This window comes from Aptenodytes patagonicus, chromosome 1 (assembly GCF_965638725.1).
Source record: "Aptenodytes patagonicus chromosome 1, bAptPat1.pri.cur, whole genome shotgun sequence".
Taxonomy (NCBI): domain Eukaryota; kingdom Metazoa; phylum Chordata; class Aves; order Sphenisciformes; family Spheniscidae; genus Aptenodytes; species Aptenodytes patagonicus.
The window spans coordinates 24,825,006-24,840,554 of NC_134949.1; the positions used below are offsets into that span (position 1 = coordinate 24,825,006).

Here is a 15,549-nt window from a genome sequence, read left to right on the forward strand (position 1 = left end):
GTAGAAGGGACAAATTTCTTACCTATGGAATTGAAACTTCAGGTATCTCCCACGCAAGAAAAATAGTCTGATGGATAGAGGTTATACTTGGTTAGTCTGGTGAAATTGTCTCCTAGGCCTCTCCTGGGAAACAAACCCAATTGATCCTCCTCAGGGTGCATAAGCATTTCTGACTGTCCTTTCTGTTCCTTATAGGCTTGTTTCTTAGGTGACTAAATGACAGAAATGGCATGTCTTCCCTTCGACGGCACTCTTGCACGGCCGAGTCAGCCTTGGGATTCCTGTCCTCAGGGTTTGCTTCATCTGCATTTACAAAATTTCCTGCACTGGGTCATGGGCTGTGTTTCTCTTACTGCTTAGAAATACACTGACACTCATCATATTCACTTATATTCAGCCAGTCAAAACATTCCTGTTAGCTAAAATAAAAATAAAAATAAAAATAAAAATAATGCATCTAATAGCTCTTGATGTCTGAGGATCTTGGAGCACACTTGAGTCTATGTGAACATAGCCTTGCAGTATTGTGAGGCAGATCAGTACTGATATCTCCAAGGCAAAGAGGCACAAGAAATTAAGCAATATACCCCAGAGTACACAAATAGCAGAAGCACAGCCCAGGACATAACCTCAGTCTTGGCTCTGGGAGACATGTTCTGGCTCTTACCAGAAACTCACTGAGAATTTTCACTGTGACAGTATTTTAAGGAAAGAGAAGCATCTTTCCCTGTGTTAGAGTTCTGTAGAAAATAATTCATTTTTTTGCCATTAAAAAGGCTTTATAAAATTCATTTTCATTTGAAGCTGAAAATAGTCAAATGTTACAGATGGTAGAAATAAATACACCTGGCAGGCAGGCTGTTGCCCTGCTTTCAACAAGGGCAGAATTTTTCCATATCTCCATTTTTCTTTTGGACTGAGCCATCTTTTTCACACAGAACAGTTACATCTAGTCTGATAACGCACCAGCTACCCCACAGCCGGTTGGTGATGGTTGGTGACAATTGCCCTATTTTTCCACTATCTTCACAGAAAGTAAGCCACTCAACTGCTGTGCACTAGCTGCAGTTCGCTCTTTCACCTTCCAGTTTCAGCGCAAGGCTGAGTCCACCCAAAGCTGCAACGGACCTTCAGCCCACGCTCCCCTCGCAGGACAGCCCTGGCAAGCTGGGGAGCAGCACGGACCGGGGGGAAACGGCCAGTCCATGCTGGGAGCTACCCTGCCACAGCTAAACCTTACCAGTAGCCCACTTACTTCATCCAGATTCATACCTTCACTTTGCCCACCCGAGCTGTGATGGTACCCCTTGCCCGTAATCCTCCTCCTTTGTGGCTCCGGGTCTTGGCAGCTTGGGGTGAGGCTGAGGACTGGGAAGCCCAAGTCCCAGCCGAGAGGTAGGATGTTGAGATGTCTGTCCTCAGATGATGAAGGTCTTTTCTGAGTAGCAGCTCTTAAACATGAGTCCTCTGTACTTCTAAGACCAAGAGAACTGTCAGATAAAATAAAATGACCAAAATACTGCAAAAATCACAGTCTGGTTCAGAAACTTCATTTAGAAGTGCCTAACTTGAAACATCGTCAGTGGGTTGACATTTTGCATGTCTGAAAAGAAAAATATCTCATGCTACTTATATAAAAGTGGCCACTCCAAATCACCAGGTGCTTCTAAAGAGCATCTTCTCAGTGACACAGGCACACAATTTAATTTCTGAGCAAGGCTTTATCTCTTGGTTGCAGGTTTTCTCCTTGTGTGTGAGGCACAACTATCACTATCCTATTCCAGAACGTAAAATTCAAAATGAATTCATTGAACCGGCAAGTCAAAGTAAACTTGTGTTGTAACTTCTGAGGAATGAATATAAAAATGAATTCTGTCTTAAGTGCAGGGTTTTGGAAATGGAGCTCTGTCAGACCGAGACAGTCTATGTACAGTGCTGGGCTTATCAATATGTGAACCAAATTCTGCTCCCTCTTGTAAGTATTTGGTTCCTGTTGGTATCAAGCGTAGATGGTATTAAGCCAGCATCTAGTAGAAGACTTTGGCTTCCATGTGATAGTCTTTTTCTAAAGTTACCTCTGACTTGCATGGATTTGAAAATAAAGCATCTTACTACAAATTGTAGGAGATTTTTACAACTTTCAATACTATTCCAGCTTGCAGATCCTGTGGAGTTATCACATTTAAGAGCATTAATATAACCATGGCAGGAGCTTCTGTGTAACCAGTTTCAGGCTTCTGCTGCTGAAAGCACCATACCATAGTATCCTTTTCATAAGCTTCTTGCATTCTTTTAACAGTAAGTTGGTGAATTTGCCCATTCTTTTTTAATGGGAATGCTGTTCCAAGAACCTCCTTGTTCTAAGATTTAGGAAATTTCTTCTCATTTCTGATCCAAATGCAGTCATGCACATTTTCTGTCCTTTTTTTTCCTATTGCTCTCAGTGTCCTGTAGCTCCTTCCCCCTTGCAGTATTTATAGACATGAGCTGAAATCCTTTTGAGCCTTTGTTTGACTAGGCTGATCCCACCACCTGTTCTCATCTCTCTCATAGGACAGCCTCTCCAGTTCCCCAATTATCCTAGCCATTTTCTGCCCCTCTTCTGATTCAAAACAATTTTTCCTGGCTGTTAGTTACTGGCATTGTACACACTCTTCCAGATGCTGTTTCACTTGGGCCTGCACCCTGGAATAGTTCTTGGAGCTACCTCTCCCCTTATATCCAGGCATTGCACATATCCCCTTCATGGCTACCTCATGGTAGTTATGTGTCACTCTCTAAACAACCTACAGACAAGTCCTCTCTATTTTGGCTGTGGAGCTGCTCTGCCTTAATCATTACTTCCATAGATCTGATGAACTTCTGAGGAAACCATATGAGTGGTGGCATGGAAGTCTTGAATACTCACAGCTTCTCTTCTGTGCTGGGAGGGTTGCACCTGTGTTGTGCTAGTGTGCGGGCAAGGGAGAGGCCTTGGCCATAACCTCCTGCTCCTCTCCACCTTGGGGCCTCCCATGCCCCAGGACATCCATTCTCCCACCACGCCATGCTGGGACTGTGCTGCACCAGCTCCTCTGGCTTCCTGGCTGCGTGCAGCGCAGGCTCGGCCTCCAGAAATGGATGTGGCTTTGCCTGGAAGGAGCCTCGTTGGCCACCTGCCCTGTTTGGTGGGAAGGAAGCACCTCTGTAGGGCTCTTGGACCAGCACCTCTACCCCCAGCTAAACCCCCCAGTTGCACAGCCATGTGTGTCACTGTCCAGAACATCTAACAGGGGACTCGGCAGGAGGCAGAAAACTTCCAGAAGATGTGGAAATAAAATCCCTTGGAGTTTTATGAGATCCTTTTCTTTCTGTAAGCTCAGACACTTCCCTAGGTGACGAGGCACAAACTACAGGGCCAAGTACTGGAATTACAGGTAACAGTCAAGCTCTGATATTTCTGGTGTTTCGGTAGGTCAGCTCTTTCGCACCATGTTACACAGCACGGATGCTCATATGGATACACGTTGTGGGGAAGGGCCAAAGCATGAAGCTGCAATGGAGGCAGCGCCTCCTTGTCGGACCACCTGGAGCGTGGGGCTTCACAGGGTGGCACAGCCTCCAACCACCACACAAGGCTGCAGCCCTTGCCCGGTGCAGCTGGGTGGCAGATCACTGCTGCAGCGGCACCACAGCAGCACACGGGGCAGGGTAGCTGTGGGGTGGTGGGAGGACCCCGTGTCAGTCTCAACCACAGTGTGAAGCTTGCGTGGCCTACGCAGTACCCAGCCCTCCCCTCCTGCCCCCCAGCCTGAATCTGGGGGAACACTCACAGGAGAGATTTGGCTCAGTGTAAATAGGGGAGGCAGGTTTTGCTTTTTTTCTTCCTTGGGAAGCTACAGTATTTCTGCTCGTCAATGGGCTGGTTATTTCTGCAACTCGTGAGGAGATAAATAATGTTCTAAGAATATATGGTCTGTTCCTAAAGACATTATAACCCATTGTCCTCTCCTGTCCCTTTACCTCTTCAGTGATAGCAAGCACTTAGTTATCCTTTGCAGCTCTTTTATTGCTGACCAATTCATTTGGACAGATTTTGGTGTGTTTGTTTCTCTGACTGGTCTTTGAGAACAAGCGGACGGCCACCCACTGCAGAGAGCCCTATGAGTCCAAACGAGGAGCACACCTGCATCCTGGGGCTCCCTTGTCCAAACACCGCGTCCAGCTCCGATGGGGGCACAGCACTGGATGTGGAGGAGCTGACCCAGGGGCCACCTTCCTTACAGGTCAAACAAGAGGCAGTCAGGCCTTCAAAGGAGATGATTTGCCTCCCTGTGACTCAAGGGAAGGGTACAGAAAGTGAACTGAGCTTACAGGCAGGACCTGGGCCCCAGGGGAAATGCGCAGTTGCAGGGTATTTGTTCCCCAGGCGGGAACACAGCATGGCACCTCCTGGCTCCTGCTAAACCATCTTCCAGTCCGGGAAGGCAGCACAGTACCTCCCAGAGGGGTTTTGTATGCTTGTCATACAGTGCTCGCTTGCCTATTTGAAAGGAAAACAGATTGCTCCTTGGAAGTATCCATGAGGAAGCTCAGCGCTGTCAGCAGCAGGGCTGACACCCACCCGAGGAGGGAAGGGGGCTGCCTTTCCCTTCAGTGGGGCATCAAAACCTTAACAAGGTGTTTTCGGGGGCTCTGCCTCGTAACTCTGCAAATAGGACACAGGCTTTGAAATGCCTCCAAGTGAAACTGCTGCAAAATTTATGTAGGCAGAAGGTAACTACCCAGATTAGACTTTGGCTAAGGCACAGGACTGACCGTGAGGGAGTGTGCCACAAGACCTTAAATAACCACACATGGCTGCCGCTTCCATGACTTTATATTTTAGCTGAAACACTAATCTCCATCGCCAGAGCCGGCCACAGCACCAGAGAGGACCGATGAGCCACTTGTCAGCAACTGCAGTCAGCAGCTCCGGCTGAGCCTTCGCAAGGGCTGTGCCCATCGCCCTCCCCTTCTGCAAAAGAGTAACTCCAGCAGCTCTTACTGACCTGAAAGATGAATCTTACATTCCTTTTTCTAGGTTTTCTTATTCTTCTTCCGCATTCTTCTCTTCTCTCATCTGCCACTTTTCAGTATTCATTTTCTTCTATATTGTCTTCTTTTCCTATATCAGTTTTCACCTCCCATACAGATAGTTTCCTCACTTCTCACTCTCCCTCTTTCTTTAAAGGCTTGGTTTTGGTTTTTTTAAACATTTTCTTGTCTTCCTCCAAATCCTCTCCATTGTGCTTTCCCTGAGTTCCCTCCCTATCTTTCGTTCTCCCTTGCAACTGCTTAGCTGCTTCTGGCATGTGATTAAACATTTTGCTGTTTCTCGTCCTTCACAAAGCTGCTGGGGACAAGGTCTGGGGTCGCAGGTCTCCTCCTGACTGTGGTCTGCGTTCTAGCATTGCTTCCATCCTCAGAAGATCCCAAGCTCCAGCTTCCATTTGGTCATGGGAGACTGACCATAGGTTGATTTTTATGCTATAAGAGCCTATGCAATTATAAAGGCAGCTAAAGACTAATTGTACGTACCATATTTCTTGTGATACTGGGTCTAGAAATACTCACAAGTTGTTATGATCCTGAGGCAAGAGGAAAAATGTTGGAAAGTGTTTCAGTTAGTTATAAATTGCTTTTGGTATGTTCTAGTCAATAAATACAAAAGCAAAAAGGTATCATCTGCACCATTTTCTTGCCATAACAGTAACACTGCTGACAATTCACTAATGGATCCCCTCTCCGTTATGCTTCATTTCCCTCCAGTAATTTGTTCCTCTTTCTGGGGAAATCCATCTCATGAATATTTCTAGATACAAGCTTACCTGTATTATTTCTGTACCACTGGAATGTTGAGTAACCTTAAGTAATTACTTCTCTTTGGTGTGGTTTTATGTAAAAGAAGTACTAATTCTGTTATTTATTGTTGAAATGAGCAGACTGATTAATATTTAGTAGTGCTTCTAAACATATATCTCCTCTTGCCTTTCAACATTTTGGCCACTGCTCAGTTTTCTTCATGTTATCCCTACCTTCACGCTAGCTGAAGCACCCAGAACCATAACTAATCTGACAGAGGGAGATGTCTAGTCCTACATGAAGAAGGGCTATTCATGCCATCGCCTGTGATGTGATACCTCCAGCTGTGCATCTCCAAATGATATTGGCTCTGCTTCCACCATATCATATTGACAGTTCACACCCCGCTTGTTGTCAGCTGATATCATATGAAAGTCGTTTTACACCTGAATGCCAGACTGATTTTCAAGTTTCTCTGCCTGACTGAATGTCTGCACTGGGGTTATTTCTGCCTAGATACAGCAGTGTGCGGTTGTACGGAATGGATCTCAGTTGAATAATTCTGCTGCATCCTTAAAATATCTACATTAATTTTTAACCTTTAAGTCAACATGAACTGCAGCTCTATTCATCACCCACTTCCCCTTCTGTTAGATCAAGGTTTAGGACCTGGTATGCAACACCAGTGACTTGACACAGCCCACAGCTTAATTTTAGTTGTATATAGCCTTATGAACCTTTTTTCCCATGTCAGTATGAAACTGCACTAATATATGGGCTCAGGTACTATCCTCCAAGCAGACTTGATGGGTGCAGCTGAGAAAGATCTCAGGTTCTTTCCCAGGATACTTCCCTAATGCTCATGAGCTTGACACAAACATCTGGTAGGTTTTCACTCACAGAAACCCAGGACTGTGTCTGCTTGAAAGCTTCAAACCACATTTATTGTAAATTCATGGAAAAAAGAGAAAAAGAGAAAGAAACCACAGGTTGGTAAACTATTACATCTCAGTGTGAAGAACTTGTCCAGTGATGTGCAATCAGATATTGAAAAGAATATCTAAATAAGCAGCAATTTCTCAATAAAAATCTCATTAAATAAAAAATTATTTCCATATTTACAGATTACAAGGCAAATGTAATTAAAGCATTGTTTCGTATTTAGCAGTTTTATGTCTTTGAAATAAGAGAAATGGTTTGAATCTAAGAGTGTGCTTTGGAAGCAGCTTGCTAGACAGTCTATGTTACCACCAGTGAATGGACGAGTAGCCTCCCCTCGACCACTGCAGTGCTCTGCTTCTTCTGTCATCCAGGCTTTCACCGAAGGGCTTCTGGTACCTCCACCTATGAAACAAGAGTGGGGAGGGTGTTCATTACATTCGCTGTACAGTCTGGATGGCAAAATTCCTACCAGAGACACACTACCAAGAGCCCTATGCTACGCGCCATCTCCCATAACAAGCCTGAATCTGGGAAAGTACCCCACTTTTGGTCAAAATCACAGTCACACAGAAATCAGTGTGCTGAGAAAAGTCTGATCAGAGGAAAGCATCCTCCCAAGTGCTTTCTTATGCTCACATTTCTAAGAATTTTTTTTTATTAAATATATATACGTACTAAAATTAAATTGAGCTTGTGCTATATCTGAACCACAATCAGTTACTGGAATAGGATCTCTTACTTACCCGCCTTAATTGCTTTATGCTGCTTGCCCGAATTGCTTCCATAAGGTTGTCATGGAGCGACCTTTGTGGGGTGGAGGGACGGGTGGAGGGTCGTGAACCTTCCTCTGATTTTCTGTCCGAGACTGATTTTAGAGAATCTTTAATTTCTTTCAATATGCTGTTCTCACGTTTTTTGCTTTTTTTGCCTTTTTTCTTTTTCTGTCCATTCTGTAAGGCTTTTTTTGAGCTTTCTTGCTGTTTGATGACTTCAGCTATATTCCTGGTTGGTGCCTTCTTCTCTGGAATAACCGGGGGAGGAGGAGGAGGAGGAGGAGGTGGTGGTGGGGGTGGAGGGGGAGGTGGGGGTGCAGGCGCTGGAGGCTGACTTTTCACTGGTGGTGCTTTCTTAGGGAGCTTTGGAGAGGACCAAGGTGAGCTCTTAGGTGACACATAAGGTGAGGACCGAGGCGTCCCCTTCTGCAAGACTTTGGTCTTTGGATTGATAGCTCCGTCACAACCAGACTCTTGTTGCCGCTGCTCCTGCATACGCTTTTGCCTTTGTTTATCCATATTTCTTGTCAGGATACTTGTCATGCTCATTCTTGGGCCAGCAAGGTCAAAGTGGTATCCAAGCTTGACCAGAGTGGTGTTCTCTTTCAACAGTTTAACTATGTCCATTTCCACCTGGCTGCCCATGATGTGCCTTTGATTGTGGAACCGCAGTTCTGTTAGAACCTTGTTATTCTGCAAAGCTCTCATGATGGCCAGCACTCCTTTGCCTGTGATAAAATTTGACTCAATATTCAGACTAGTTATATGCTGATTTACCTTTAACATACCAGCAATAGCTATTGCAACGTTGTCGTCAGCATGCGTGTTAGCCAAGCTGAATGACTTAACCACTGTGTTGTCCCTCAGGGCTTGGGAAAATTGTATAAGCATCTGTGAAGTGATGTTTTCAATGTTGTTCAGATTGACCTCTGTGGTGTCAGGGTCATTGCTCCTAACTTTTTCCAAAGCATCCTCAATAACTGTTGGATTTCCACAAGGATGGATGGCACTGCTTTTTAAGCTCAGATTGTCAGTGTCTTTTCCATCATGGCCATTGAGTAAGTTTTCATCGTCCTTTGTGCCATTACACTTTTTGTGTCTGATGTGGTCAGAACTCCTGCCATCCTCAGGTCTTTCACCAGCTGCAGCATTTTGCTTTTCGTCCTCCTCCTCATCACTCTCATCTTCATCTTCCTCCTCATCTTCTTCTTCTTCTTGTTCATCATCCTCTTCAGTATATGCCTCCTCAGACACTTCACTATTGCTTTCTGTGAAATATTCTTCTTGAATATCTTCTGAATTGTCTTCGTCTTGCTCAGAATCCTGAACAGGAATGTAGGTGTGGGTGTTAAACATGATTGCAGTAATGTAGCTACTGCCTTTTTGCACAAAAACAACTATCTTGAAACTATATAAGTTAATGTTGAAAGCTAAAAATAAATCCCCAGAAACAGTTAGGAGAACAGAAAATGTTTCAGCACCTAACATCTTTTTAAGATTATTTCCTTCATATTCTTTAGAAGACAAATGCTTAGCATAAATTGGATCAGTTTTACTGACGTCAATGATTTCTGCCAACAGAAAATGTGATACAAGATATTGCAACATGGACATACTTCATGTCTTCTATGTGTTGGCATGTCCACAAGGGTATATTATTTGGATCCTTGCCAGCAGAAACACAAGACAGCAATTTCAGAATGGACATGATCTATGAGCAACAAGTTTCTTCATTTCATAAGGATTAGACATCTGTGTCAATGCTCAGACTCCCTTGCATATGTTAGTGCATCTGAAAAGGCTAAAGACCGCCATGATTTAGAATACAAATAGTGTCTGCACGTGTAAACATGCATACCGACATGCAAAATAATACAGAATTACAGGAGTCATGTCAAAAAGACTCTGGATGCACTACATGGGCTATACACACTTAGAAGCTATTTGTGAAGAAAAGATTCAGACACATTCCCACAGGTAACAAGTACTCACGTCAATAATCCCCAAATTTCTTCATGTTTGCCAAGAGCTAAGACTGTGCTCACCGACAGCTGTCACAGGTCACCTGCCATACTGTAACTCATTATAACTCATTGCCTACAGCGTAAACTGGTTGTTTTTCTAAAACCCAAGGTTATTTTAGTGTTTTTGGTGGGCACCCAGAAGGCAACTTTGGAACCACTTCTCAAAGCTCTGCCTGGTACCCTTAGCAGTTACGGTGGCAGAAGACAATTCTCTGCGCAGGAGCAGCAAAAGTTCTGCCCCCCAGGAAAGTCTCACTTTCCACCTGGAGGACTCCAGAAGCACGGCAGTGTTGTATGGGCCATGACTGAACCCACATGCTATGACCAACCTTAAACCTCTTGCCCCAAAAGATCTCCCATGTCCTGTTTTGTCTACTGGACAAGCCATAGCCTATGCCTTTTTATTTACATTTGTAAATGTTTATAAAAATTTGGATGAAATATAATTGTTCTGTATGCACTACTTTAGCAACATTCATATTTTAGTCTTTGTAAAATACTAGAGGGTGTTTTACAAAGTGAGAACACTCTGCGGAGACACAGCGATTCTGTTTTGTGCTTCTGGAAAACAAAAGTGTTACTAACATGACAGCCTATTTTTAGAAAACCTGTGCAGTTTTAGGTTTCCTTAACTATCTGGCTCTAAAAATGCAGGGAAAGGTTAAAATAATAGTAACGACAGATTGCATGGTACTGTTTCACAATCTTAAGCAGATTTCTGTGTTAGGACACACGCAAAACAGACGGTAATTGTAATGTTCGCAGAAGCGTGACTCTAATGAAACAGGGCTTCGAGCTGTTCCAGCCTGTCGTTCCTGAGCATGCAGCGCCTGGAGGGCTTGCAGGGTCCGGCCCCTTTGCCCCGCATATGGAGGGCTTGCAAGGTCCAGCCCCGTTGCTTTTCCTGTGGATCATGTGCGGGAAGGCCTTTACACTGAGAGATGCTGTGCTACATATAGAAAGAGGGCTGTGTTTAAGCCAGGTTTATTATGGGACTAAGATTTATATCTGTAGCTTCTATACATATATGCAGTCTTTTAAAAGCTGAAAACACCAGGTAACCAGGAACCTGTCTTCATCGCTATGCTTTTGTCTATCCAGGAATATAACCTTCAACAGCTGCAGGTGAGCAGAAGCTGGTGCCTCTAAATGGACTGCTGATATGCTTGATGACACCAGATTAATAAAAAAAATACTTGATTTTTTTTTGAGTGGCATTTCTGGGGTCAAAGGGGGAATTTAGTTTCCTGTCACATACATCATTTGGTGTCATAACAATCTGGACGATAATTTTGAAATCGAGTACTTTTCTCTTTGCAGATCCATAGAGGCATGCTCTGTTATTGTGGTAGCGTTTCAGTACGGGACTGCTGCAGGCAGCCTGCAGGGCTTCATCTCACTTCGTAGTAGTAACTCGATGAAAAGTTAGGACTAAGATAGTCAATGCAGAGAGGTAAATATCTCTGGAGTGCAAGTCATTCACCCTAAAAGGCTATCTGCAGGATGTTTGCCTTCTGGAGGGGCTGATCTCTCACCACTAACTATAGAAGGAGCACAAATAACCATCTTAGATAAGGTGTCTAACTTTCAGACAGTTGAGGGCAAGAAGAAAATTGCTTTCAAGAAAATCAGAAGGAGCTTTCTTACTGCCTCCAGTGGAGAGAGCCTTCGTGCCCTCTACATCAGCATGTCAACATTTTCATATTTACGGATGCATTTAGGAAGTTTCTTCTCAGATCAAAAAGTATAGAAGCTTTTGCTAGCACTTTGAGGTTTCGCCAGTACCCATTGTTAATGCTGTATAGACATGGAAAAAGAAAAAAAATCCTGCCATTATATAAGACACTGAACTAGATCTGTTCAGAAGGTTTTTTGGAACTGTCCAGGTTTCAAGTTCCAGGCTCAGCTGGGAATAAACATTAATCTTGCCATTGCTTCCCTAGGACTTGACAAACAGGGAGTGAAGTCAACATCTGCAAGCTGATACTAATGGTCTGATGACAGCTAGTTGTCTGTGTGCTTGCCTACAGACATTACACCACCATTCACGAGCAGGAGAAAACACTTACGTGTAAAGAAATCCTGGATATTATTATTGCAGGCTAATTTAATCCAGGTCATTTTTCTCTAGGAGAATATTTTATCTAATGTACAAACTGCAAGTATTTCCTTGCAAATGAACCAAGTTCCTGAATCAAAGCTGTTAGAAGTTCTGAAGTCCAGTTTTGCTGGTTTTGCCTTTGTTGTATTATTTTCTACTTAAACATGGGAAAACGTGTCCTCATAACAGAGTCAGAGCTTGATACGAAGCAGTGCTTTTTGATATTTAATTTGATTTTTTTTTTTTGATATTTTTTGATATTTAAATATCAAAAAGCTACTCACATCCCCAAGTCCCCACTTTGCTTTGAAATTACATGGAGCCAACGTGAAAACAGAAGTTGCTTTTTGACAAAGCTCAGTCTCACAAATTGTTTTAGCAAGGGCCCGGGGGATGCCGACATGGACGTTAGCTTAGACTGAGGGCACTCATTGCTTGCTAGGACTGAGCCCTTCACTCCTGCCCAGCTGTACTGTTCATTTGCAGTTCAGGGACCGGCTTTTATTATTAACATTTTTATTTTGGGGGACAAATTGCCTAACAAGCACTATGGGTTGTTTTTTGGGGAATACAGACAAATGGTTTGGCTGATGACTCTACCCCAGGCCACTTTTTAAATAACTTACAGCTACCCTCTGAAAACAGTTGCCAGAAGACTCCCGAGCCGTGCCGAAGATCCTCAGCAGGAACAAAGCAACATAAGCTGCTGACTGCAATGCAGCTTTCTTCCAGCGAGCACGAAGCCTGGCAGCCACTTACTCAACTTCTGACATAACATATATTCAAAATTATCCTCCTGACATGCTTCTCAGCAGTCAATACTGATTTTTTTGAAGGAAAGAAAAAGGCACTTTTTTAGGTTTTAAACAAAATCAAATGTTGCCCAAAAGCCCACATCGCTACCTGGCAATAATTTCTAACGTGCCCTTTAAAATTTTTCCTATTTTAATCGCTAATGATAGTTTTTAGGGGACTTTCTTCTGTTCTCAACTGAGCATTTAAGGTACCTCCAGAGAGAGCAAAAACTCTCTGAGCCAGTACACAGTGCTTTAGCAGGCACAAAAGTACGGCTAACAGTGTTCTTAAAAGTGCTACAAGAGACTGAAAGAAAATGAAAACAGTCAGCGAGATCATGCCAGGGAACATCAAACCCAAATATTTACAGGAAACAGCAAATGCCTCAGCGTCTTACCTTGTCGCACGCACCCAGTCTCTCTTTTTCTAAGAGTTTCCTGGTCTCCCTCTCCCAATAGGCCATCAGCGCTTCCCTGCTGAAAGTCCCCGTCGGTGTTTTCTCCGTCAGGCTCTTCTGCCGTTGTCCCACCGGAAGGTTACGGTCGGGCTCTATGTCCTCCAGCTCCCGCTCCAGCTCCTTCAGCTCCTCTTCAGTGAGAGAAGCGAGGAGCTCATCTTCATCAATATCTTCATATTTACTGAGCTCTCTTCTGTAGCCAAAGGTAGACATGGTCCTGCTTGGTCAGGCTGGTACAAACCTGAAGTGACTAGGCATTCAAGAAGGCTGAAGCAAGCAAGCTGTGTCTCGTTTGGTCAGCAACTGTTTCCCTGCGTAGCGGAGGCACCCTTTTAAGAGTAATCATCGGGGGCTTACGACAATGCACGAAGGGATGAAAGCATGCTCCGTTTTAAGCATCAGACGTCAGCTAGACATCTGAACAGCAAGAATGTCCCAACACTAGTGTTTGCAGGTCCCTTAAAGAGGGGGATTATTGACACACTGGCCATGGCCATATTTAGAGCAGGCGGCTAGCGGGAGAATACCAGTCTCGCGGATGGGGGGGTGGCAGCAAATAAAACCCCGGGCGCATTTACACCAACTTCATGTCCAGACTGCAGTAGAGAAATAATAATGCAAATCCATTTAATCCTGAGCTGCCACAGGGGCTGGAAATAAAACACCCTCGCTGTTGTTCACCGGACTTCCTCTCGTTTTCACGGTTTTCGAGCGGAACCGCACTGTTATCCCACCAAGGTGTTTGCAGGAGGTTGGGATCGGTGGGAAGGGAGCCCGAGGGGAGGAGGTCAGCATGCCAGTGCCCGTGGGGAGCACCACTCCCGCAATGTCACGCCTTGCCTGTAACAAATCACACAACTGGATTATTTATTAATTCCCCTTTTTTCCCAAGGATGATCGGAGGGAGAATCAGCTTGTCATGTCCATTTGGAGCTCCTGTGAGATTTTTTGTCACCCAGAGAATTGTGCTCTGCTGGGGGAGTGAGCGCAGTCCCCCAGAGCTTTAGGGGGAACCAGCCCTGGGTGGGGCAGGGGGGCTCTGCCTTCATCTCTTCTGACAGCCCCTAGCAAATGAAGGCCTCTAGTGGCTATTTTAGTTAATGGCTGTTGCTTGCTCTAGCTGACTGATGTGCGGCTGGAGAGTGCCCTTCAATTCTTAATTTCAAATTTATATCTACATTATCATGCCCACTAATAAATGATATATTATTCTGATATAATATATCTTATCAGGGTAAGAAACTACAGAATGAAAGGTCAAACTTCACACTGCTTTTTTCTTTTCTCTATTAGCAGTGAATGATGGCGAACTAGCAACATTTTCTGAAACGTGCAGGCCAGCAATATCTGCAAACCTGTGTTGTGAGAGAGAGAGGGGGAGACGAAGAGAGAAAGACAGAGAAAAGGTTGGTTTTGGTACAGAGAAGTAGGAGCACATCTATAACAACATATATCAACCTTATTAAATGATAACACACGGTGGGTTTATTTTTAGGTAGTCAAGTCAGTATTTAATGGAAACATAAGTGAAAATAATTTGAAGTATTGTTCTTGTTCAACATAATTTCTTTTTGCTTAGTATGGATTGGACACCTGAACTGATGTATGAAGTTTAGCCCAGTCGTTCATTTAGTTTTATTATTATGCATATTGCTTTGCTGGCGATGGAAAGAGGAGATTGAGCATGATTTTCATAAACAGATTTGATAAAGAAATTACATTTTTCCTTTTATCATTTTTCTATATGAATTTCATGCAGTTTAGCTTGCTCAAGAAGTGGAATGAAAGCTTACAAGCTTAGTCTTCCCTGACACACGAAATACATTAATAAAGCAGACTAAAGAATATTGTGCATCTTAAAATAAAATAAATATTTGCAGGTAATTTACATTGACCAAATCTTTGCATAAAATAAAAAGGAGGAAGATGCAAAACAGTTTGGCTTATGGAGCTAAGAATGTTACCTTCATGGTATAAGATACTGTGACGGGTCACCTGTGTCTAGACAAGTCAGTGGGTCAGTAGAAGTTCTGTTTACTCTTTCAGCTGCATTTGCAGAAATGATGCTTAGGCCAAATTCTGTAAAATGTGAAACAGCAGGAAAAAATAATAAGTACCTTTTTTCTTTTAACTCTGCATTGTGAATGCTGATGTTGGCATTAATTAAATATATAACAGAACTCCAAGCAATTTTATTTCTTCAGTATGTCTAGGACAATGGGTCACTTTGTTATCATTGGAGTTAGCCAGAGAAGCAGCACAATAAAATTACCTTTCTTGGGTGCATTTTTGCAGACAACATTTTGTTGCAAACATTTTTAGATGGATTTGGTTAGAAAATTTGCACTGGACAGATTTTCTGTTGGAAAATGCTGATTGAAACTGAAATGCTTTTAGAAATGTGCTATATTTTATTAGTACAATGTTGACATGTAAAACATTGATGTGTACAAGATTAAAAGCAAAAGCATGCTGTTAAAAATGAAATCTATTCAAATATACTGTTTCCCAGAAAATTCTGAGCTTTCTGCTTTTCCTTTTTTCCTCAGATACAACAAAATTTGTAAGTGTCTGAATTTTCCTGGGTTGAGAGTCCATAATACAAAGTACAAACACACAGATACTCTAACTGTC

The 15,549-nt window shown here is 43.4% G+C and overlaps 1 protein-coding gene across 1 annotated transcript; it reads right to left on the reverse strand.

The window, feature by feature from the left end:
• Positions 1-6,745: 6,745 nt before the first annotated feature.
• LMOD2 (leiomodin 2) lies at positions 6,746-13,235 on the reverse strand. The gene is made up of 3 exons (XM_076329763.1): positions 12,856-13,235; positions 7,509-8,861; positions 6,746-7,167 (listed from the first exon to the last, which is right to left on the reverse strand). Exons 1-3 carry the CDS (start codon positions 13,126-13,128, stop codon positions 7,141-7,143), a joined length of 1,653 nt encoding a protein of 550 aa, XP_076185878.1. The 5' UTR covers positions 13,129-13,235; the 3' UTR covers positions 6,746-7,140.
• Between the last annotated feature and the right edge of the window lie 2,314 nt (positions 13,236-15,549).

Excerpts from the sequence above, each read along its gene's own strand:
- LMOD2 (XM_076329763.1), bottom strand. The coding sequence starts at position 13,128 with ATGTCTACCTTTGGCTACAGAAGAGAGCTCAGTAAATATGAAGATATT. Across the intron at positions 8,862-12,855 it reads GACTGGGTGCGTGCGACAAG|GATTCTGAGCAAGACGAAGA; the intron begins GTAAGACGCTGA and ends ATTCCTGTTCAG. Across the intron at positions 7,168-7,508 it reads GCATAAAGCAATTAAGGCGG|GTGGAGGTACCAGAAGCCCT; the intron begins GTAAGTAAGAGA and ends CTTGTTTCATAG.